Genomic DNA, 25,978 nt, shown 5'->3' with positions numbered 1-25,978 from the left:
TAATATGTAATGATAGGAATTATATTGTGACAGGGTCTAGATAGAGTCACTTGAGTGAAGCTGAAATGGGATTAGGGATGGACAGATGGGTTAAATTCTCTCAGCTTTTGTCCCTCAGCCCTCTAGTCAGTTCAAATTCCAATACCAATCCAATCAGGACTTTTCTTTCACCTCCCTTTTGAATGGGGTAGCATGTTGATGAGGTGAGGAAAGATGTCTTTTCAAACAAAAAACCCGCAAAATTTTGTCATTTCTGTGTGTCACCTTTGGAGGTTGGACATGCATTTTTTCCAAACACTCTTCAATTGATTTTAGCTTGATGGCAATTCAGATGTATATTAAAGTCTGTTGCTCGTTCATTGAACACTTCCAGGGTCGGTGACTCCACCTCCTCCCTGGGCAGTCCATTCCAGTGCCTTACCACTCATTCAGAGAAGTAGTATTTCCTAACATCCATCCTGAACATCCCCTGGCACAGCTTGAAGCCATTCCCTCTAGTCATATCACGAGTTACATGAGAGAAGAGGCTGAGCCCCAGCTCACTACAACCTCTACTTGGGTAGTTATAAAGAGCAATAAGGTCTCCCTGATCCTCCTCTTCTCTAGACTAAACAACCCTAGCTCCTTCAGCCATTCCTTATAAGGCCTGTCCTCCAAACCCCCCACCAGCTTTGTTGCCCTTCTTTGAACACACTCCAGGGCCTCAATGTCTTTCTTGTAGTGAAGGGCCCAAAACTGGACACAGCACTGGAGGTGCACTCAAGGTGCAGCCTCACCAGAGCTGAATACAGAGGGACAATCACTTTCCTGTTCCTGCTAGCAGTGCTGTTTCTGATGCAAGCCTTCTTGGCCACCTGGGCACACTGCTGGCTCATGTTCAGCTGAGCATCAATCAATACCCCCAGGTAGTATGTAGTAAACCCTGTGTAGTTTCCCCTACACAGTTTTCCAACCATTCTGCCCCAAGCCCATAGCATTGCCTGGGGTTGTTGTGGCCAAAGTGCAGGACCTGGCATTTGGTTTGTTGAACCTCATCCAGTTGGCTTCAGCCCAGCTATCCAGCCTGTCCTGATCCCTCTGTAGGGCCTCGCTATCCCCTGGAGGATCAACACTTCCAGCCAACTCAGCGGCATCTACAAACTTACTGGGCGCTCAGTCAATGCCCTCATCCAGGACATCAATAAAGATATTGAAGAGCACCAACCCCTGGGGAACACCACTTGTGACCAGTCACCAGTTGGATTTATCTCCATTCACCACCACTCTCTGAGCCCAGCCCTCCAGCCAGCTCCTTACCCAGCCAAGAGTGTACCAGTCCAAGCCACGGGATTCCAGCTTCTGCATGAGAATACTGTGGAGAGACAGTGTCAAAGGCTTTGCTGAAATCTAGGTAGACCACATTAACAGCCTTTATTCGTGTCATCGCTTTTTGGTCATAAGCACATTTGTCAATAACTATTTTGAGGGATGAAGTACATGAAGAGTAAAATTTCATCAAAAATATCTGACAAACACTTTGAGAAATCACAAAGAATGGCAACCACTGCCATCAAACCAGACATTTCAGAGCAACATAAAATATCTACTAATTATAGTATATATATATATATAATATAAGTAATATATGTATATTACTATGTCACTCTATTACTTTATATATTTATATATTTATATGTATTGTGTATATATATTACTATATTGCATTAATTTATTACTATATATATACATATATTATGGTATATAATAACTATACTGTATATTTTACAAGTGCTTCTCTGAGAGTAAAACCTCTTGTTTTATTACATTGACCTCTGGTCACCTCTGTTGGTACAGCTTTTGATGAGAATGGCATGCAGGCTCTCGAGCATGGGTCCTCATGGCCTCTACCATTGCCACAACTGTGACTGTCAAAGGCACAAAGGAAATATGCTCACCAACGCAGTCCTTTGTTCTTTGTGTGTGATTTGCAGATATCTATCTTACTTTGAGCTCTGGGAATAGTCAGCTCTACCAGGTCTCTTACTGTGAGTAGCAGACTCACCTATCCAGATGCAGCCTCCAACATAAAGGCATAGTAAAAAGGCAGTGTACTACTAGGAGAAGTTCCTGCTTCTCCTGCCATGAAAGGCTGCACGTAGAACATGCACTCCAGCCTCACTGCACATACTTATCTTAGTCAAATGTTTCGGTGAACAGGAATTACAGTTTGGGATCTCAGGCACAGGAGAGATTTGAATAATATCTTGAATATTGCTTCCATTGTACATATATCAGTAATTATTATTCTACAGACAGACTGAAACAGGTCTTTGTGCCATACTAAATCCAAATACTTTCTACAAACCCAGGCAATCAAGTCTAGGGAATGAAACTCAGCACAGACTACTGCAACTGGATCACTGTATGATAGAAACTAGATTTTACTTTACTGTTCTCTGCTGTATTTCAGACAACACCTGTCTTACCTGTGACATGAATCTTGAAGGTGAGTTTCTGGCCAGCAGCCTCGCAGCTGTACTCCCCTGCATCTTTCTTCTCCACCTGGCTCACCACCAGCCGACGCTGTTTGCCCTCTGACTCCACCTTGAACTTCTTGCTCAAGCTGATCAGTTTCCCCTCCTTGTACCACTTCACCTCCATCTTCTCCTGGGCCACCTCGCAGCTCAGTGTGGCATTTTCGGTTGGTGCAGCCTTCACCTCCTTCTGCACCTTCTCCTTTTTGATGAAAGCCTCTTCTGCTTCTGCAGATTGGGAGAGCATTTAGGATGCACAACAACATTCTCACTGTCCAATGTGTTCAAAACCAAACGCAAAATGCTGCTTGTAACAACTTCATGTATGTTTGTAATTTTGGAATGGTCTCATTCATACTAAACATGAATCAGATTAAATACGTTCTGTCTACCAATGACCCAACACTTCATCGCCCATTACTATGCTATATATATTCTTCATATCTTTAAATATCCTTCACATTCATATCATCAAATATTTTTCATACCTTCAATATTTTGAAATAATTAAGGTTTCTGAGCAATTATTTTCCTTATTTAATCCCAGGGCGGTTTCTAAAATAGCTCCTTGCAATCTCCCCCCATAAGCAGATGGGAATATACTAATGTAGCAGAGAAGGATGCATTACATGGATCTCTTGAGATCAATTTTAACAATTTCTCTGTGGTTCTTAGAGCTTTGATTAAATTGTCCCTAAAAAAACTATTTTTAGAGGGGGGCAATATGATTTCATTCATCAAAAATTGGAAGCCAAAGCAAACACCAAATATAAGCATGTCGTGCTCAGTCATATACAGGTGTCAGGAATTACACTCTAGAAAAGCAGTGCTGATTTACATATTTCTTATTCAAAACTGAAATGCCATTTACACAGAACAATGTGCAGTATTGATATGACTCCTGATAAGGTGTTCGTTTCTGTCCTTGTCAACAGGAGTACTTCTTGCACTGAATACCTACAAACCAATCTCATTTTTTACCAAATCCTCAATATTGTAAATAAGGTTTAGATACTGAAACTCAGAGGCCACTGCTAATTCTCAGTAGTAAAGAATATGACATCATGAAACAAGTTAACTGCACTTCAGCCACCTGAGAGTTAGGGTTGATCTTGGTTCCCACAGTAAAACATTCAAGCTTCAGTTTCCCAATGAGACTGAGGGATTTGAATCTGTGCTGTACTGAGTGGTGACCTTCAGTGGAAGGCAGTGGGTGACTCACCTCACCCTACAGCAGATGGTGGCAGCTCACTCCTCAGACTATACTGACTACAACTGACCATAATCCAGTTGCCCACAGTCAGGCATCTTGGGCAATTCCACATGCTCTGTGCATCCAAGATGTCTTCACGAGGCTGGAAAATCTACACGTCACTCTCAGGAGAGCCTTTTATAACACAGCAGCTGGACGCCAGCAGGGATCTGTAGAGAACTTCAGGTATAACTGGAAACCAAGTGTGACTCATGGGCCATTCTGTGATGAGAAACATCTCTCTCACCTGTGACATGAATCTTGAAGGTGAGTTTCTGGCCAGCAGCCTCGCAGCTGTACTCCCCTGCATCTTTCTTCTCCACCTGGCTCACCACCAGCCGACGCTGTTTGCCCTCTGACTCCACCCTGAACTTCTTGCTCAAGCTGATCAGTTTCCCCTCCTTGTACCACTTCACTTCAGTCTTCTCCTGGGCCACCTTGCAGCTCAGCGTGGCATTTTGAGTCAGTACAGCCTTCACCTCCTTTTGTACCTTCTGCTTGTTGATAAAGGCATCCTCTGCTTCTGGAACTGGAAAACATTGAGTAAAATAGACATTAGATATGAACAGCTTGTGACTAGAAGACATTAAAAGTTGCTTCTATGTTGTATTGGGCCATTTCCCGGAGCAACACTGCTTCACAGTGTTTATCACACATTATAATGCATCCTCAGCACAGTCCATATGGTCATCCCATCCCTCTGGGTAGTCTTTACTATCAGCTGGGACTCCTAATTTTCAGATTTCTTCGAATGAAGACAATGACAGATCTTCATCTGTGTGTCTTTTTGATATTGCTCCACTCTACACTGGAGATCAGCCAAATACAGCTCAATTATTAAGTGAAGACCTCAAAATCAGGAAACCATAGAAATTTAAAAGCAGAAAACCATCTTTTGACTCTACTCTATGGCAATGATATAGCCCTTAATATGGTGAATACTTGGCCTACATTAGATTTTGTAGCTCGGTTTTATGCATAAAGCATGGTTTTCTACTCTCAGCAACCCTTGATTCTTCAGAGAACTGGCTGAGGTCATCTCCTCTTAATACCTAAAACATATAGAAGAAAGTGTTTAAAGCCCACCTTACCCTTTGTGTCAACAAATGGAGTTAGCATCAGAAAGATATCAAGTGTAATTAGTTAGGTATACACATATCAGTTAAGGCATACACATATCAGTTAAGGTGATTCAGTTAATCACCTTGCTAAGTGGGATCGATTGATATGTTGAATCTTTTATGGATTACTTTAATGACTGTTTTATCTGATTCTCCTTTTACCAACAACTGGTTGCTGAGAGCGTTCATGCTAGTTCGTATTTGAGGCGAGGGAGAACAGATAAAACCTAAATAAATGGGCTTCCATTTCTATTCCATGGTTTTCCCTACAAAAGGCTGTAGAAGTGCAGAATATTTCTGACGCACTTACATCATGGACTTCTCTAGTGCTAGCCAGCTTCTAACAGCAGAGCAATTTTGAATAAGCTTCCTATGCTTGTTTGGGTCCCAGGAAAGATCCCAGGGTCCTGATGCTGATACCAAGACAGAGGCTCCAAGCATGAATGCAGGACTAGCAGGTGTGAGGGGGATTGACATTGCCTTTTATTTGCAATGGAGACATGGAAGACCACTCATTCAGATCATTCATGCAAGCATATTCAGGCATACCCAGCTCAGGTGACCGGGAAGGCTCCTGCTCCCCAGCAGTCATGGCAAACCCTTCCATGACCTGTCCCCTATCTCCTTCCTCCCCGCTGTCACTCTGTGAAGCCTTCTGCTGCCATCCCTTTCCCTTCCTTCATGACTTTCTCCTCTGCATGCTGTCTGAATTCTGAGTGGCAGCAGCTGCCCAGGAGGGTAAGTTCAGCTCAAGTTCCTGTGCTGCTGACCGTTGCAGTACGTGCAATCCCAGGATTCACACCACAGCTCTACCACCAGCACTGCAGTCCACTGAAGGCGAGGGAGCAGGGCAGCAAGCCAATGCAAGAATGCAGTTGATACACTCTACATTTGACCTCCCTGCTTGTATTGACTGTAGAAGCATCATTCTCTCCGCCCATCTTCAACAGCCCCTGTTTTGACTGATGATTTTCAGGGAAGGTTCAAGTTGGATGTTAAGAAAAACTTCTTCTGAAGAGGAATGGTGATGTGGTGGCACAGCTTTGCAGGGAGGTGGTGGGGTCACCATCCCTGGAAGTGTTCAATAACCATGGAGATGTGGCACTGAGGGACGTGGGCAGTGTGCATGGTGGGATGGGTTGAGGCTGGATGTGGGGATCTTTGTGGCCTTTTCCAACCGCAATGATTTGATGAAGATCAGAAGGCTTGCTCATTAGCAAGACAACAAACATGGCCTAGACCAACCAGGTGATACAAAACTTCTCACAAATGCAATGGAGCTTTGGCCCACTTCAAATAAGGATTTCAGCGTGCACCACAAATACTGAGATAATGAGATGGCAGAATCAGCCCTTTTTACTCTAGTTTTCTATAGATTTCCAAGGTGTGCAGCACTTGTTTCTTTTAAGCAAGAAGGTCTAATCTGCGTCCCATAATGCTCAACACTGAGCACCTAACATTCAACATGTCCTTAAAATGGGATTGTTCTGTGCTACCAGTGGAACCCTGGGGTAGAGGAACCCTGAAAATCTTTCTGAGTGCAATGGTAAGAGGAGAAATTAAGACTCAGAAAGCCATTGCACTTTGGGAGAAGCTGGTAAGATGAGGATTTCTGTAGTGAAAGAGCCAACCACTCCAAGAGTACTCATAATCCCTCCTGACTTTCACACCACATCATTCTGCAGTGAGGGCTGGACTTGCACGTCATGTTACAGTGGTACACATGAGAAATACAGCAACGGTAGCTAGGCAAGCACTCTCCACGTATGGCAGAGAAGGAGGTATTACATTACCCTGTGCAGCCATGAGCTCATCCGGCCTGAAAGAGAACAGAAAACCTTTGGTTTCTGAGGCAAACAGCTAATAATAGCCCTCAGCTAGCAAAATTCAAGTGGAAAAGCACTACATTTCTGGGTTTTCTCCCTACACCTCTGCAATAAGACGTGGGCTGGCTTTGGCTGCTGAGGATTAACTTGGTTGATTCCAGCTGTTGCCATAGTCTTTCTGTCATTGTTCATATTTCATTTTCTCTGACAGATACCTCCCAAATCTACCCTTTCTGTAATCCACTATTTGCTGAAACTGCCAGTTTCCTGAGCCAAAAGCATGAGCTACACAACTCACGGAACAGATCCAAAGGCCCCAGAATCACATCCACGTGGTGTGGGAATAGTAAGAGCTGATGGTTTAGAGTCTACACCACAGGCAGCAGCAAAACTGTCTACTACAGGAGCAGAGATATATTGCACATCAGGGACTGAAGGAGCAGAATGCCCCAAGATGGAGAGAGCAAAGACTGCAACCTTTACAAGGGAACAGAATGCAAGCTATGCCCTGCAAGGACACCAGGTCTGTGTGAGCAGAAAGGCAGTAGACTCCCAGTACAGTTGCTCCTCCACATAGCTGATCAAATGCCAAACCTTGACCAGGATTAAGCTCCAATGTGTTCACTGCCATAAGAAAGAAGAGGAGAAAACAGATTCCCTGTCCTGATCAGCTCAGAATACAAGACGAGAACTGTAAAGTTAACAGAGAACAAGCTGACTTACGAGCAAAAACCAGCAGAGTACAGCTACAAATAAAACAGAAGACAAACCCTCGTCATCAGCCAGCTCACTAATGGTCACTCAGAATGCAGCTGATGTGCCCATGGCTATCTAGAGTCTAAGTTAAAATTTACCGGATCATGTGCAAAATATACTGACACCAGAGCAATCTCTACTGCAGCTGGAGTGAGAGATCTGCCTCCGTGCTAAACTCTCAGACTAATGAGAAACGTACAATTAGAAAGGTATCAATGGATTCACGACTGGTCATTGCATTTACAGAACATGGAACGAATGGTCGTCAACATGGGATTCAACAAACCAAAGGCAAGTGCAATGCTTCTGACTAAAAGTTCTTAGGACACCAACAACCAAACCTCAGTGCAGCCACAGTAGAGATCTGTAACTACTACTGTTGAAATATCAACTGGTAGAGCAGTGTTGCACATTGTACAAATCACAGTTGGACATCCATGGACATCTCATTATAAAAGTAGCCGTAGGGGAAGAGCTGGATGAAACACTGTTAAAAACAAATAATCATTTTAGCTGCACGTTTGTAAGCATTTCTTTTCATCCTCCCAAAAACAGTTTCATGGCAGAATCAAGAGGACACATTCATACAGACGTTTCCACAGCCAGACTATGGAATAATCAAAGAATATCAACCAAAATGTGTTTCCTACCAGTTACATGAATCTTGAAGGTGAGTTTCTGGCCAGCAGCCTCGCAGCTGTACTCCCCTGCATCTTTCTTCTCCACCTGGCTCACCACCAGCCGACGCTGTTTGCCCTCTGACTGCACCTTGAACTTCTTGCTCGAGGTGATCAGTTTCCCCTCCTTGTACCACTTCACCTCCGTCTTCTCCTGGGCCACCTCGCAGCTCAGCGTGGCATTTTGAGTCAGTACAGCCTTCACCTCTTTTTGTACCTTGTCCTTGTTTGTAAACACATCTTCTTTCTCTGAAGGGACATCACAACAGTCACACCGTTTTGCTGTAGTCTGCTGCAGAGCTAACTCCAGTTCCCCGTTTTCACTATACTTGCCCTTCACAGAGAGCATCGTGATGCCTCATTAAGACAGGAAAATACTTTCCCCTCTATTTTGCCTTGGGAAATGATAAGCATATCATTTCATATCACATCATATCACATCATATCACAAAGCTAAACATTTCTCAGTCTGATAGCAGATTTGGACATGAGATTTAGAACACCTGCATGCACTGCTGAACCTCCTCCCTTATCTTTTTTTCTTCTGATGTCTCTCTACATTTCCAGTAAATCAGAAGGGAACGGCCCTCTAGAACAGGTTGCCCAAGGAGACTGTGGATGCTCCATCCCTGCAGGCATTCAAGGCCAGGCTGGATGTGGTTCTGGGCAGCCTGGGCTGCTAATTGGCAACCCTGCACATAGGAAGAAGGGGATTGGAACTGGATGAGCACTGTGGGGCTTTGCAACCCAGGCCATTTATGAGTCTGATTATTTGCATTTTCCACCTCATTGTGTCATTCAAATTTTGTAACCAGATCTCTTCAAACACCTCCCATTTTCTCACTCCTTGCATGCCTGGTGTGCTCTTGCACTGTAACCCTGCAGACACCAGCTGACTACAAGAGCTGCACAAGTTACCCTCCTTGCCTATTGTTTGTTGCAGTAATTCATTCCTGGATGGAAAAGCACATGTAGAAAAGTGTAGCTATAACTCTAGATGACAAAGAAAGTCCTATAGCCAAAATGTTTTGCACCAGAGAGGCTGTCAGTTGATCCTCCAAATGTAAGACACACAAAATGAAGCATTCCTTTATCTCTGGGATTTCAAGCATTTTCTCACCTCTGACTTTCACTTGGAATGTTGCTTCGTCATCTTTTGTTTCACAGCTGTAGCTCCCTTGGTCTTTCAGGGTCACATTTTTGACCATGAGCTTGAGGTGCGTCCCCTGGGAGATGATGGTTGTCCTCTGGTCCTGCTTCACCTCTGTTTGATCTTTCTTCCATACGACAGCTCCGCTTGCAGCTGACACCTCACACACCAGCTCCAGGTCTTCAGAAGGACTGACTGATATTTCTGGAGTCGTTTTGGACTTGCTGACAAAATTAATGGCTTCATCTGAAGAAAAAAAGAGAAAGTGGTTTACATCCTGACTCAGGCTTATTCGGCACAGCATTAAGATACAGTTAGAGCTGATTGTAATGTCTCTGCTCATTACATTTGGGTGATCGAGTTTCACCTCTGGAGGTACTCACATACAAACGTGTGCTTGATTCTCCTGTGTAAGGAAAGAGTAAGTTCTATGCAGACAGTTCTTATTTCTTTTAATCAATTCTGTATTCTGCACATGTTCTTCTGAAGCTAAAATGAAGGCAGCTAAGTAACGTGTTTGCAATACACGAACAAACCTATTCAACACCTTGTCTCTAAGCTAACAAGCAGCGTTTGATGAGCACATCAGTATTTCATGCCCTTCATTCCATCCAGACAGAACCTGCCTGAGGAGCAAGCTGATGGCTGTCAGCTACAGGCAGACCTAGCTTAGCATTGCATTTCTTAGAGCAACAACTGTTGCTTTCAGTCACTGAATATACCAAGGCCAATTGCTATGCCAGGCACATTTATGGCATCAGTGAACAAATAATGCATTAAAAATTGTAATAGACAGGAGCCATCTATTCTTTTAAAACTAGGTGACCAAAGAAGAACAGCCCCTCTAGTTTCAAGCTGTGAAGAACTAATAGCACCAACCAATATCACATAGATAGATTACTTCCCTGCCCTAAGACCATCTTGTGACCATTTGGTGCTCCTAATTAAGCCCTCTTGATGGCTTTTTTGTCTGAGCCATGTGACATTTTGTGATAGGAGTTACTGCTAGTGTTCCCTTAACCCAACACCAAAGTAGGAGGTATCCATTCTCAGGGAATCATGCAGGCTTCCTCTGGATTTGATGCTCAGAGACAGCCCCAGAACTTTTTAAATCTTAGCTTAGCTCTCATCCAATAATGTTCATCAAACAGTGCAACTTGTCCCTTGGGGTTGCCTTTGTTCTGCATCAACCAGTTCCAACGGAGTCTTCTTGGCTTGTTTTAGATCAGTTTGTCAACAGATAAAGCCAGGGTCTTTGAATTACAAAGTGAAATTGCAGAATGCATGATTCTCAACCAAACAGAACGGGAGGTGGGATGCAGGGTGAATACCTGAGCCAACACCACCTGCAAGCAATCCTTCAGTATCTTAGGAATCTCTAGCCATCCCAAATCCAGTGTTGTGCTTCATCTATCATCTCTGCTGAGTTTTTAGCTAGCTGATGGTGAGCATCATGGTGGTGATGGGTGAGCAGTCAGACTAGAGGGTCTTAATCAACATTAAGGATCCTGTGATCAGAGGAACGTGAATGTGCTGTTAAAGGTCACAAGCGCTGCACTGCAGCATGAGCATACACAGCGAAAGGCTTTCAGTAGAGCTTCAGTTCATAAATGAGGACTGGGTTATGGAAAAGAGGCTCAAGATATAAACCAGAAAACAGATCTTAATGCCAGGTTCTGTGAATGCAGCCAGCTGAATTTCACAGATATTGAATTTCAATGACAATTTCTTGTGTTATTTTACCCTCCAGCTCCACCCTGAACAGGAACATGTCAGTGACAAGCATTACTCCTCCAGGCTTGACCTGACAATGCTTGACTTGTACTATGAGCTAATGCCAGGAAGAGCAGGAAAAGAGTTTCATCCACGTGCCTTCTCCTTCCTTAGTAAAACCAGTGTGAAACTGCAGCCACGTCAGGCTGAAGGAGACGTCTCAGATGTCCTGCCTGGATGCAGGAGGTCACGTGTCAGAGGATGTCTGGCACGTCAAGTGTCATGGCAGTGCAGTGCATGACAAACTGCAACAACACTTTCCTGTGGGCTCCTTTGGGCACGAGGCCCAGCGGGTGACACACCTCTGGCTGCAGCTCTTCAGAGCCTCCCAGCAGCCACGTGATGCCCATGGGAGAGACACAGCTGACCCGCACAGCAGATGATTTAGCAGCTAGCTCTGGTTTACAGCAAGAGAAGATACAAGTGGCGATGCTGAATGGTGAAATACTGCGAGTGTATGGCATGGGTATAAGATTGGTGAGCCTGAGGATGTTCAAAGTCAGGCTGGACAGGGCTCAGAGCACCTGATGGAGCTGCGGTGCCCCTGTTCATTGCAGGGGAGTCCAACTAGCTGACCCTTAAGGGTCTCTTCCCTATCTATGAGATACACAAAAGCTGATTCTGCAGTAACCAAGCTACCAACAGCAGTTGTTTGTCTTACAGTTTGCCAGCACAGATTTTAAAATAACAGCATTGATTACTCATTTGATAGTCACATTACAGTGCAAAGCACATGGAAACGTCCATCAGCTAATTCAATTAATTCTGTGGGCAGACCTGCCAGTATAAAATATTATGCTAACATGACTGAGAGAAGAAAAGCAAAATTAAGACTAGCTGACAAGCCTTGGCAGGAAGTTCTTTTCTCCATCAATTTAGTCCCATTATTCAATTCTGTTGGGAGGTGTCTCCATGTCTCTCTGGAGTTTGTTCTTTGAGAAGAAGCAATTAAGTAAGCTCTCCAATACCAAAGTGCATACACTACTCTAGGGCTTTGTTGTTTCTCCATGGACCAACAAGGGTGACAAGCCAGCAGAAGATGATGAAGAGCCTCATGCATACTCAGTGTAAAAAAAAAAAAAAAAGGCAATTGTTGCTGGGAAGAAGGTGCATTTGCATTTGTGTCATCTGCAGAGGGTACTGCAGAAATGGAAAGTCTTCCACTGGAGGAAATGTGGCCGCATTCTGCTTTCCTCTTCTGTCCCACACCAGCCCCGTCAGAGGGGAGGAACAGCCACGCTTCCACTGAGACGTTCCTCTTCATGCACAAATGAGCGTGCACGGAGCTGTGGACAGTGCTGGGGCTGCACACACGTGGGTGTGCACAGGTGTGTCCATGCACTGCAGAGATTTGTGCATGCATGAGGAAGGGTGTGCAAGGACGAGGTGGTCTGTGTGTGTGTGTGTGTGTGTGTGTGTGTGTGCAGGGATGGGGTGGTATGTGTGTGTGTGTGTGTGTGTGTGTGTGTGTGTGCAGGGATGGGGTGGTACGTATGTGTGTGTGTGTGTGTGTGTGTGTGTGTGTGCAGGGATGGGGTGGTACGTGTGTGTGTGTGTGTGTGTGTGCAGGGATGGGGTGGTACGTGTGTGTGTGTGTGTGTGTGCAGGGATGGGGTGGTACGTGTGTGTGTGTGTGTGTGTGTGTGTGTGTGTGTGTGCAGGGATGGGGTGGTACGTGTGTGTGTGTGTGTGTGTGTGTGTGCAGGGATGGGGTGGTGGCCATTTGCACGAGCACAGAGGTGTGCAAAGCAGTGGGCGATTGCTCCGTTGAAGCAAGAAGCAAGCGTGACAGTGCTCCAGTTGTAAGGAAGTGCATCGCTGGAACAGGGCAGAGCTGAGCCTGCAACTGCAGCCTCCTTTGCACAGCCCAGCTCTCAGAGGGTGAGACAGTTGTGCTTCCTGAGCAGCTCAGGGACGTTGTGGACAGAAGCAGCCGAGTCCAAAGTTCCTGGTGTGAAGTGCTCCGAACATCGGGCTCTCTGGGCGAGCTCCCGGCTGACAGCACTGCTCCCCTCTGCCCTCGCCCGGGCCTGCTGGGAGCTGCAGGGCCTGCTGGGAGCTGCAGGCCCCGCAGGAACTACCACTCCCAGGATGCTGTGCGGCAGCACCGGGCGCCGCCATGACAGTGCTGTGTGCAGTGCTGTGCAGGGCTGGGCCTGTGGGCTCAGGGCACCGGGTGCTCCTTCCCTGAGGCTGCCAGGAGGTAAGGCACCGTGAGGGTGGTTTGGGGGAGACCAAAAGACGTAGAGAGGACGTAGGTGGGACATGGAGGTGAGATAGATGGGGCATGAACTGGATCTAGAGAGAGGGGTGAGAAGGCAAGGTGGATATCCGACAGGTGGGGACAGGGGCCTGTACAGGTCAAGGGCCAAGTCCAGCTCTGCAAGCACAGCAACATGTCGGGGACGCCGGGCTGCGGCTGGGGATGGAGCAGAGCAAGATGGAGAAAGGGGGGAACATTCAGGGAGCAAAGAAATCTCCAAGTGGGGCTTTCTCCATAGCTCAGCCTGCAGCGCAGCCACACGACCTAGGCAGGCCTCAGACTCTGCTCCTGCTGCTGGGTGCTGCAGGGTGCAGCCTGGCTCAGTCCTCTCTGCACCTGGGGACTGATGGCTGTGTCTGGGATGGCAGTGAGCCTCCTCCACTCCAGGCTGAGCCACTCAGCTCTCCCAGAATTCCCGTCCATCCCCCTTTCTCATCCCTCCATTCCCACGCAGAACTGACTGAGGAGGGGAGGGATGGGTCCAATGGTGGTGGCAGATCTGGGACACTGCCCTTTCTGCTGCCCTTTCACATTGCCCTGAAGGTGGGCCCGGGGGCCTGGGGAGGTGGGCTTTGTAACTGAAGGAACGGCCGCAGGCAGGCAGAAATATGGCAAAGACATGTAATCATTGAACGTAGCAAACAGTCAAGAAATGACAGTATTCCCAACCATTTCCCATCCTAACAATCCTTTCTGATCCCACCCCCTCAAACTCCCACCCCCAATCAACTTCCCTCCCTCTGCCAAAAACCTCCCAGCCCCCTGTTGTAATCCAAGAAGAATGGCAGCAGCCATGGATCAAGAGAAGGACTTGACAGAGCAGCAGCTGTGGAGCAGGATAAAGAGCAAACCGTGTTGGTGGTGGATGCGGCAGGCAGTGCCAGCAGGGCATCCCCTGCTTCAAAGTGCACCTTTCCTCTCTCACCCACCACACATTCTCTCCTGCATTCAGGGTCTGAGGGATTTCTTCCAGTTGTACTCCATATCCACGTGGCCAGTGCGTGATACAGAGCCCAAGTGGAACACCTGCTTGGAAAATGAAATCAACTCCCCCATTCAGTTCTATGAGCGTGCGCCTTCCTCTCAAGTGATGCGTGGTCATATTTGAAAAATCCAAATTAGTTGGATATAAGAGAGGTAATAGCATCATAACCGAGCATTACTAATACATTCAATGATTATTGCCGCAGATTCCAGCACCATTTGTAACATCAGACCCCATTGGATTCACATCCAATCTATTAACATAGTAGAAGCACAAGATAACCTGGATAATGCCTAATAACTCTGGTTCCTGAGACAGTAGTTGGCGAACCTGAAGGCAAAAGGTCAGCCCGCTAGGACAAACAGCCAGACAGCAGTATGGTTAAATATGGCTGCGTCCATCGACTGCCCGAAAAGCCATGCTTTTATAGCAGACAGACGAGGGCATTTAAAAACCACACACACTAATTGAAGGAAAGCTATTGCAATAACAACCCTAAAACCCCCGTTGAAAGCCCCGAGCTACTCATTCTTTTCCTAGAGGTGTCCTTGGTTCTCATGCTGTTTCTCCCTCCACAGCTGCTGCTCTGTGAAGCCCTTCTCTTGATGCATGGCTGCTGCTCTGTAAAATTCTTCTGGTATTACAACGGCCCCCCAGATTCCCACCCCAATAATTCCTTCCTCCAAATTGCAACACTGAATTTCAGAGTGTAACATTATCAGAGTACAATTTCTCCCCCAGAATTGCCACCGCACCAAGTTCCCTCCTCATCTCCCTTTCTGCTCTTCTCGTCTGCGCGTCTTCCTTACTTTCACCCTGTCCTTTTTCTTCTGGTGATGGAGATCTTCAGGCTGGAGGAGCTCTTGTCTTGCTGCAGCCACCCCAGCATCCCTTGCCAGCTGTGCTGTGCCCAAACTCATCCTCGCTGATCCATGCCAGCCGATCATCGATGTCAGCCATGTCCTCCGGGCTGCCTGCACTTGTTGTCACTGCTGGAACAGCAGTCTGGAAAAGGCAATCTGGAAAAGTAAGTTCTTTGTACTTGAAAACTTCTCAGTTCCTTCTGATCTCGATATACAAAGTAGTTCCAAGTCCCTGTAGCTTTTGTGTTTTCTTTTGCAGAAGGATTCTGTGATTCTGTGTGATTCTGTGATCTTTGAGATCCTTTTCAACCCAGGCCATTCTATGACTGTACAGTTCCATACTGGAACAAATATAAAATGCTAACTATGTAAAACATGGAGTCAAACCTGTGTGATTTGTCCACACCAGGAGGTGATTAGAAAACAATTTGTAAGCTACAAAGCTGCTTGCTGGAAAGGAAGAGAAAATAAAACTACAAGAAACAAGGAAAACCTTTCTTCCTGAAAATAGGAAGAATAATGGACCTGCCATGAAATTTGGGTGAAGCTGCCTGATTTTATGAAGCTATTCACATTATTTTCTTGGTGCTGTGTTTCCCAAATGAGTGGTTTCTGGCTCTGCTGCAGCACCAGTCTGCATGTGAATATCAACTCTACTCTTCATCTGGGAAGATTAAGACTTCACTTCTCCCACCAGCACCACTGAATTACAGTTACTCAGTGATTAAACAAAGGAATCCTTAAAGAAGGGTTTACAGCTGTCGTGTTATCTGAAGTGCTTGGGGCATTCTGATGCTATTAAGCTCTATGTATTAACAAGTTCAAAAAGAAAAGGTAGGCATCTGATTGTTGTGACAGTTTCTAAGTGATTTGGAAAGCTGTACCTCCCAACCACTCCTTCTATTTGATGGAGGTGACAAAGCTCAGTTTAATTTCTGACTGCTGTTTAAATTCTGAAGCTCGAGCTGGTTCCTGGAGCAGAAAAAGCTCGGAAGCTGTCCCTCCTACAAGCAGGCACCTCTGAGCAAAATATGACATCTCAATTTCTGATGGTAAGGTCAGGAGACCTGATTCCAGCATCTAGCTTTCGGCTTCATGCTATGTTAGTGGGACCTTTGGCATCTAGCACTTAATGATCTTGAAGGTTTCTTCCAACCCAAGCCCTCCCATGATCCTATGATTCTGTGATTTCACTCAGGTTTATTAAGATGAGATGAGTTCTCCTAAATGCACTGTTCTCCATATGATTATATTTGGAGTCTTAAATTATAATTGGGTGACTTAAACCAGACACCAAACTTTCTGATGGCCAAAATTAAATGAAATCAATCCTTTACTGTGTCAGTAGTCTGTAACTAGAGCCCATCAGGTAATTCCCAGCCTCCTGCCTGTATCAGTGGCTGCACACAGTGAAAAAGTCTGATGGGATTTTAACCTCTAAAATGTTCCAAAGCAACCAGAGGGTGAATATATTCACTATGCAAATACCTGCAGGAATAAGCTTGTCATGTATGTCCTCAGGTACCACAGTAGTTAATGGTGGGACTCAGTAGGTCATGCTGAAAGTTGAGTCTGCTGATCTTGAAGGTCTTTTCCAGCCTACATGACCTTCTGCTAATATTTCTGTATTTATTTCTGTTCAGCTCCCAGAAAACCTCCCACCCAGCCCCCAGTTGACCCCGTGGTGAAAAATAAAACAGAAACCTCAGTGATGCTGGCATGGACCCCTCCGAAGATGCACTGCCCCATTCCAATCAATGGCTACATGTGGAACCCAATAAACTAACTGGCTTCACGTGGGTGAGGTGCCACGAGTCTCATGTCCCCGTCCCAGAGTTCACGGTGAGCAATCTGTCTGAAGAGGCTGATGATCAGTTCCGAGTGTCTGCAGTCAATGCGCATGGACAGAGCCCGTCTCTGGAATTCCCAGGGAGCGTGCACCTTGGTAAGCACAAAAACCCCAGTGGAAATGGGTCAGTGTGTGCTGAGCAGCTGTGTTGGTTCCCTAAAGATGCTTCCTTTGACTTTAAGGATAGTAGTGCATTAACACACCAAAGGCTTTCCCTTATTCCTAGTTCTCCTATCTCATATCAACCTCCAGCTACCACTAAAGTGATACAAGTTATGTTTCTGTGACAGGGACATGAATATCCTTATCTTTTGATATCTCATATGTGCAAGATCTGTAACAGATCTTAAGCATAGAAGTGCTTCTTCCAGCACTCATGCAAAGGGAGAAGTAGAAATGTCCCTATGATTTAATCTTCCATCTCTAAATGAGATACCAGACTTGCATCTAAAGAGCATTAAGACATCCATGTTGTTCTTCCTCAGAACCAGTCCTGGTTGTGAAATCCCCCCTAACAACTGGTGAAGCTGTACCTGGAGGGGATGCCATGTTTACTATTGACCTTACAACAACGTGTTGCGGCACTTGGTACCTCAATGGTAAAGTCTTACAGGAAAGCGAGACCTGGATCATCAAGAGAACCCAAACTACTCACAGCCTAATCATAAAGAACGTCCCCAAGAAGGATGATGGAGCAGAAGTGAAATTTGTTGCCAAAAATGTTGATGTCAGCACCAAGATGAGAGTGAGAGGTATTTGCTTTGATCCTTCTCCTTTCCTCTTACAGTCAAGGCATAGTTGCTGTGATCTGATGATTAGAACTGGGGCTGCAGGCATTCACTGACTGTACCAAATACCTGAAATTGCATCCCATGGACTGACGTGAGTCCTGGTAATGACCTAAACATGATAGCACTGAGTGTAGGGTAAGCCAATCTACCCAGCTGCTTGGTATCTGAACCAGATTGCTCCATGCCAGCTGATGAATGTCTGCAGTTCACAGCTACTGGTCAGTGCCTTCAGTCAGCAGGTTTAGCACTGCATCACCATAGAGCAGTACTTTCAGCTCCAGGTTCAGACAGCCTTTCTGATTGCACTGGAATAATTTAGAAGTAGGGGAGCAATCATTCCAATAATATCTCTATCAATCAGCTTTGCATGACAAAATAAAACAAATAAAGATTCATTATGGGAGGAGCTGTTTGTCATTGGGTGGAAACCTCCGCAGAAGCATGTTTAGAGCATTCTTAATCAGTAGAAGGAGATGTTTGGTTGATTTTTACTTAGTAAATCCGGCAAGAAGAACAAATTAAATATCTTGAATTGCTCAGCACTGACCCAGTTATGAGTGCAGGAACAGAAGGTGATACTTTTTCAGAGATCTTGCAGCAAACATTGACCACGTTAGCCTGATCTAAATTGAAATAACGAGGCCTTTGCTCCTGACAGGTGCTGCAGTGAGATTTACCAATAAGAGCAAAGATGTAGAAAAGATCTCCGCTCGGCTGCGTGAGGAAGCCAAACTGCAGGCTGAGCTTTCAGACACAGGTGCTACTGTGGAGTGGATGAAGGATGGGAAGGAGCTCAAGGCCAGTGAAAAATAGGAACTGCACATTGTGGGGAAGAAACACACCCTGAAAATTCACAGCGTCTCCATGGATGATGCTGCAAGTTATCAGTGCATCTGTGAGGGGGATAAAATGCTCTATCAGCTTTCAGTGAAAGGTATGTGACAGTCTGGGCTGTCCTCTTCCTGCCCAGGGCCAGCAGACTGCATTCACCTGACTCCCCGACAGTCCAGCTGTTGTCAGACAGCATCTGGGGTGTTTTCAGTGGCTGTTTTGACTTGAACTGGCCAATCTGCTTTGTAGAGCCATTTGATTTCTGTGTTCTGTCCTGTGATTCGTCCCTAAGATATAGAGGAAATCAAGGGAAAGATAGGAAAAAGAGCATCCCAGCCTTCCTGTTCTTCTCCCAGGGTGGCCACGAGAGATGATGTAAACAGCTCTTTTTGTAGCAGTGATCCCAAATGTAGAAGAGACCTGTGAAGAGTCACAGGGATGTTTACTTAGCTGTCATTCCATGGTGGGCTTTTTCTTGCACAGATGTAGAGAGAAACTGAACTTTCCCACGCAGGTCTCTGTTTTGCTGCAGGGTGTAGGTCTGATCTCTGAGATCCACACGCTGGGCCTTGATTGCAATAAATGAGAGCCCTTTGTTTTCTCCAGTGGAAGACTTTCCATTTCTGCAGTACCCTCTGCAGATGACACAAATGCAAATGCACCTTCTTCCCAGCAACAATTGCCTTTTTTTTTTTTTTACACTGAGTATGCATGAGGCTCTTCATCATATTCTGCTGGCTTGTCACCCTTGTTGATCCATGGAGAAACAACAAAGCCCTAGTGTATGCACTTTGGCATTGGAGAGCTTACTTAATTGCTTCTTCTCAAAGAACAAACTCCAGAGAGACATGGAGAAAGCTCCAAACAGAACTGAATAATGGGACTAAATTGATGGAGAAAAGAACTTCCTGCCAAGGCTTGTCAGCTAGTCTTAATTTTGCTTTTCTTCTCTCAGTCATGTTAGCATAATATTTCATACTGGCAGGTCTGCCCCCAGAATTAACTGAATTAGCTGATGGACGTTTCCATGTGCTTTGCACTGTAATGTGACTATCAAATGAGTAATCAATGCTGTTATTTTAAAACCTGTGTTGGCAAGCTGTAAGACAAACAACTGCTGTTGGTAGCTTGGTTACTGCAGAATCAGCTTTCGTGTATCTCATAGATAGGGAAGAGACCCTTAAGGGTCAGCTAGTTGGACTGCCTGGCAATGAACAGGGGCACCGCAGCTCCATCAGGTGCTCTGAGCCCTGTCCAGCCTGACTTTGAACATCCTCAGGCTCACCAATCTTATACCCATGCCACACACTCGCAGTATTTCACCATTCAGCATTGCCACTTGTATCTTCTCTTGCTGTAAACCAGAGCTAGCTGGTAAATCATCTGCTGTGCGGGTCAGCTGTGTCTCTCCCATGGGCATCACGTGGCTGCTGGGAGGCTCTGAAGAGCTGCAGCCAGAGGTGTGTCACCCGCTGGGCCTCGTGCCCAAAGGAGCCCACAGGAAAGTGTTGTTGCAGTTTTTCATGCACTGCACTGCCATGAGACTTGACGTGCCAGACATCCTCTGACACGTGAGCTCCTGCATCCAGGCAGGACATCTGAGACGTCTCCTTCAGCCTGACGTGGCTGCAGTTTCACACTGGTTTTACTAAGGAAGGAGAAGGCACGTGGATGAAACTCTTTTCCTGCTCTTCCTGGCATTAGCTCATAGTACAAGTAAAGCACTGTCAGGTCAAGCCTGGAGGAGTAATGCTTGTCACTGACATGTTCATGTTCAGGGTGGAGCTGGAGGGTAAAATAACACAAGAAATTGTCATTGAAATTCAAGATCTGTGAAATTCAGCTGGCTGCATTCACAGAACCTGGCGTTAAGATCTGTTTTCTGGTTTCTATCTTGAGCCTATTTTCCATAACCCAGTCCTCATTTATGAACTGAAGCTCTACTGAAAGCCTTTCGCTGTGTATGCTCATGCTGCAGCGCAGCGCTTGTGACCTTTAACAGCACATTCACATTCCTCTGATCACAGGATCCTTAAGGTTGATTAAGACCCTCTAGTCCGACTGCTCACCCATCACCACCATGATGCTCACCATCAGCTAGCTAAAAACTCAGCAGAGATGATAGATCAAGCACAACACTGGATTTGGGATGGCTAGAGATTCCTAAGATATTGAAGGGATTGCTTGCAGGTGGTGTTGGCTCAGGTATTCACCCTGCATCCCACCTCCTGTTCTGTTTGGTTGAGAATCATGCATTCTGCAATTTCACTTTGTAATTCAAAGACCCTGGCTTTATCTGTTGACAAACTGATCTAAAACAAGCCAAGAAGACTCCGTTGGAACTGGTTGATGCAGAACAAAGGCATCCCCAAAGGACAAGTTGCACTGTTTGATGAACATTATTGGATGAGAGCTAAGCTAAGATTTAAAAAGTTCTGGGGCTGTCTCTGAGCATCAGATACAGAGGAAGCCTGCATGATTCCCTGAGAATGGATACCTCCTACTTTGGTGTAGGGTGAAGGGAACACTAGCAGTAACTCCTATCACAAAATGTCACATGGCTCAGACAAAATGCCATCAAGAGGGCTTAATTAGGAGCACCAAATGGTCACAAGATGGTCTTAGGGCAGGGAAGTAATCTATCTATGTGATATTGATTGATGCTGTTAGTTCTTAACAGCTTGACTCTAGAGGGACTGTTCTTCTTTGGTCACCTAGTTTTAAAAGAATAGATGGCTCCTGTCTATTACAATTTTTAAGGCATTATTTGTTCACTGATGCCATAAATGTGCCTGGCATAGCAATTGGCCTTGGTATATTCAGCTCGGCGTCCAGTCGGATCTTGAATATCTCCACAGAAGGAGACTCCACCACCTCCCTGGGCAGCCTGTTCCAGTGCTACGTCACCCTCACCGTAAAGAAGTTCTTCCGCATCTTCGTGCAGAACTTCCAATGCTGAAGTTTCATCCCATTACCCCTAGTCCTGTCCCTACACATTACTGAAAAGAGACCAGCCACGCCACTATGGCACCCACACCTCAGGTATTTATAAACCTGGATCAAATCCCCTCTCAGCCTTCCCTTCTCAAGGCTAAACAGACCCAGCTCGCTAAATCTCTCCTCATAGGGGAAATGCTCCAGGCCCTTCACCATCTTAGTGGCCCTCCGCTGGACTCTTTCCAAGAGATCCCTGTCTTTTTTGTACTGGGGAGCCCAGAACTGGACACAGTACTCCAGAGGAGGCCCCACCGGGGCAGAGTAGAGGAGGAGGATCACCTCCCTCGACCCGCTGGCCATGCTCTTTTTAATACACCCCAGGATGCCATTGGCCTTTTTGGCCACTAGGGCACACTGCTGGCTCATGGTCAATCTGTCGTCCACCAGGACGCCCAGGTCCCACTCAGCAGAGCTCCTGTCCAGCAGCTCTTCCCCCAGCCTGTACTGGTGCATGCAATTATTTCTCCCTAGGTGCAAGACTCTACACTTGCTTTTGTTAAACCTCATCTGGTTTCTTACTGCTCAGCTCTCCAGCCTGTCCAGGTCTCTCTGAATGGCAGCACAGCCTTCAGGCGTGTCAGCCAATCCTCCCAACTTCGTGGCATCAGCAAACTTGCTGAGGGTGGTCACTATCCCCTCATCAAGGTAACTGATGAAGATGTTGAACAAGACCGGACCCAGCACAGACCCCTGGGGGACGCCGCTAGTTACAGGCCTCCAGCCAGATTCCGCACCACCAACGACAACCCTCTGCACTCGGCCAGTCAGCCAATTCTCGACCCACTTCACCGTCCACTCATCTATCCCATACTTCCTCAGCTTTGTTATAAGGATGTCAAGGGGGACAGCATCAAAAGCCTTACAGAAATCAAGGTAGACTACATCTACCACTCTCCCCCTGTCCACCCAGCTAGTGACATCTTCATAAAAGGCCTACAGGTTGGTCGAGCACGACCTCCCCTTGGTGAACCCATGCTGAGTACTCCTGATAACCTCCTTTTCTCCCAGTTGTCTGGAGATGGCATCCAGCACAAGCTGTTCCATCACCTTCCCTGGGACAGAGGTGAGGCTGACTGGCCTATAATTACCCGGGTCCTCCTTCTTGCCATTTTGAAGACAGGAGTGACACTGGCCGTCCTCCAGTCTTCAGGCACCTCCCCAGTTCTCCAAGACCTCTGATAGATTACAGAGAGCGGCTCAGCAACGACCTCCAGCAGCTCCCTCAGCACCTGTGGATGCACCCCATCAGGTCCCAAGGATTTATGGACCTTAATGTTTCCTAGGCACTCACAGACCACCTCTTCCCTGACTAAAGGGAAATCTCCCATTCCCCACACTCTCTCATTAACCTCCAGGGCCTGGGATTCCGGAGGGAGAGCCCTTTCACTAAAGACAGAAGCAAAAAAGGCGTTCACTATTTCCACCTCCTCAGCATCCCTCCTCTCCCTGGAAGCACTCAAGGCCAGGCTGGATGTGTTGTGAGCAACCTGGTCTACAGCGAGGTGTCCCTGTCTATAGCAGGTTGGAACGAGGTGATCTTAAGGGTCCCTTCCAACACAAACCATTCTAAGATTCTAGGACAGAAAAACAGGCCAGCTCTCCCACATTGTTTCAGTGTCATTTACTTATAAAACAAGCTCTGGGACAACCCGAGAAGGTATTTGTTCCACGTGCAGCATCACCTGTGATAGAAACCAAGGAAGCCTACAGCAGGCCTCAGGACTCAGCAAGCCTTTTTGGCTCAAAGCAGGGCCAGCTGGAGCAGCTTACCACGAGTGCACCCAGAAGGGCCTCCATGCAGCTGCAGGCTTGCCGCATGTCATTGCATGTCATTGTGATGCAACAGTGGGTGAGCGTGACATAAAGCTGCAGGCTGGAACTCCGGCTGGGGTGGCCTCAGTTCGCTGCTGCTGGAGCGAGAGGTGGTAGCGGAGGGTTGCAGCTGTCAGAGAGTTCCTACCAGGAGCCATGGAGTGCTGTTGCAGTGCTGGATTCCGAAATCCAGATGAATTTCTGAGCAGAGCGGGGAAGAGCGGAAAGGTGAGCGCTGCTACATCAAGAGAGAGCTGAGTGCAGTAGCCTGGGGTATGCAGGGCTGCTCTGGGGCTGTAGATGCTCTCCAGAGGCTGAGGGACACTTCTCCTCATGCTGGTGCTGGAGAAGGCTTGCAGGGAATCGCACCTCTCTGCACATCCCAGCATCGGTTACAGAAGTGGGGAGGGAGCTGCCAAAGGGAGCGGAGGTGGGCTGGAGAGGGGAATGGAGTGTCTGAGTGTCCAAGCATGTCTTTGTCTTTCTAGCTCCGACCCAGAGGACAGGAAGTTGGAGCAGGAGGTAGCTGGCTGTTGGACCTTCCACTCGGGGTTAAAATCCCTGTGCAGCCCGGCACCAAGCTCCTTTTCGCCAGGAGAAAGCTGGGGGAAAAGGTGAGAGGAGTAAGGAAGCGTCAAAAAGGGCTCTTGTTTCCTGGGGTTGCCGCCATGCCAAGGAGGCCTTGTGTTGGGATGCCAATCCCATGTGTTGGGATGCTGGGGCCAGGCATCCATCAGGCACAGAAATGTGGAGACCGGGTCGTTCCTGGAGGAGGGTGCAACCCTCTGCTCTCCCTCTTGGAGGACTTAGGAAAACCCAGACATGACTGTTTGGGAAAGAGGCAAGAGGCCAGCCTGTGGGTGTGAGCAGCTTGGAAGTGTCTCTGTCTCTTTGCTGCTCTCTCCTTCCCCATTCACACTCTACAACACATCTCTTCCAGCTCCACCAGCCTTCTCCTCAGTTTGACCTGAGAGATCCGTACAGTCGCAATCTGTGCACAGAGTACAACAGCCTGCATGACCCGCATCTGCGGGAGTTCCACAACCGCAAAAACAACCTGCGGAACCTGAAGAAACGGGGCTTGGTCACCGAGGATGGCGACGTAAGTTTGGCTGTTGGGCTGACCAACACGGGTCTCCTCAGGAGGGCTTTCCAGTCTGCCAGGCAGGGGCCTGACACTACAGCCATCTGTCATTGTCTCTTCTGTAGGTTGTCTGCACTCTGAAGGAGTTCAACGAGTACAGGCAGTACCTGACCAGGCTGAAGCTGGAGAAAAAGCAAGCAAAGAGGCGAGAAGAGGTAGGCAAAGCCCAGTATTGGTAGGCACGTGTCAGCAGCATGGCACTGAGGGCACGGGCTTTACTTGATGGATCTGAGGGAGATGGGGAAAGCAGAAAAGGTGAGGGGCGGGCTGGTGGTCTAGGCATTGAGGCATGGAAAGGACAGCTCAGCTCAGAGCTGAGCTAGCACAGCGTGCTGGTGTGAAGGCAGCCTGGAAAGTTGCTTGCTTACAAGCAGAGCACTGTGGCAGCCGTTCTCTTCTGCCCTCATTGCAAGGCTGAAGCAGTGTGCTTGCCCTCTTCTGCGTAAAGCAGCATTACTTAGGGTGGGAAGCACTCTCTAAGACAAGACCAAGCATAAACCCTCTGTTCCCTTCCAGGATGAGCTTCTTCGGGAGATTTCCAATTTGAAGAAATCGATCCACAGACTACAGATGGCCAGGGACAAGTTCCAGCCCGGTCCCGTGGATTACATTGCGGGTTCGAAAATCAGACCCACAATGCTTCATAAACCAGCTGGCCCCTCTCCTTCATGCTATAATCTTCTGTCTGGACAATGCAGAAGGAATGTGGCTTTGATGGAGCGTGGCCTTCAGGGAGACTCATGGAGCACAGGGCGTGCAATGAAGCTGCCTGAGAAGTCACCCAAACCTGCGTTGGGCAGGGAAGGCTCCAAACTCCCCAGAATCATCCAGACTACTTCTGCGTCAACAACAAACTCCAAACTCCCCAGAAGCATTCGTACTGCTTCTGACCCAACAGCAAACTCCAGAGTCCCCAGAATCATCCAGACTACTTCTGCGTCAACAACAAACTCCAAACTCCCCAGAAGCATTCGTACTGCTTCTGACCCAAAAACAAACTCCAGAGTCCCTAGAAGCATCCAGGCCCCAGTGAAGGGAAAAGGAAAAAAAGGGGAAAACAAGTAGAGAGATTGGCCAAAAACCAAAACAGTGGCAACAAATTAGTTTTAATTGGCTTAATTAATTTTAATTTGTTTAATTCGTTTTAATTTGTTTAATTAATTGACCAAAGATGATACCAGAATGCAAGATAACACACTACAGTACAATATATCATAATTAGTATCAGAATTAGAATTAAAACCAATAAAAAAAATTAAAAAAATAACATTACAAAGTGTGTCCGAAAACTGAAGTCCTTATTCTAAAGCCGAGGTGAGACAACCCAGGGAGTTCTCGTGCTGCTGGGATCAAAAAGGAAAGGGGAGATCAAGTG

General features: G+C 46.8%; 1 protein-coding gene across 2 annotated transcripts; it reads left to right on the top strand.

The window, feature by feature from the left end:
• Positions 1-18,367: 18,367 nt before the first annotated feature.
• Positions 18,368-25,723, top strand: LOC146754883 (fibrous sheath-interacting protein 2-like). Of its 2 annotated transcripts, none has more exons than XR_014938576.1 (4): positions 18,368-18,753; positions 23,948-24,073; positions 24,400-24,758; positions 25,120-25,722. XR_014938576.1 is itself a non-coding variant. In XM_085526631.1 (4 exons), exons 1-3 carry the CDS (start codon positions 23,616-23,618, stop codon positions 24,682-24,684), a joined length of 483 nt encoding a protein of 160 aa, XP_085382757.1. In that variant the 5' UTR covers positions 22,429-23,615; the 3' UTR covers positions 24,685-24,758; positions 25,120-25,723. The 2 variants fall into 2 exon arrangements, 1 of the variants encoding a protein (XP_085382757.1); XM_085526631.1 differs by lacking the exon at positions 18,368-18,753 and adding an exon at positions 22,429-23,687 and having other exon boundaries at positions 25,120-25,723.
• The last annotated feature ends 255 nt before the right edge of the window (positions 25,724-25,978 follow it).

This window comes from Coturnix japonica, chromosome 37 (genome assembly GCF_054131305.1).
Source record: "Coturnix japonica strain WE chromosome 37, WE-NBRP24, whole genome shotgun sequence".
Lineage (NCBI taxonomy): Eukaryota > Metazoa > Chordata > Aves > Galliformes > Phasianidae > Coturnix > Coturnix japonica.
The sequence above is the reverse complement of the archived record's forward strand: the minus strand, read 5'-3'. Positions and strand labels throughout refer to the sequence as shown.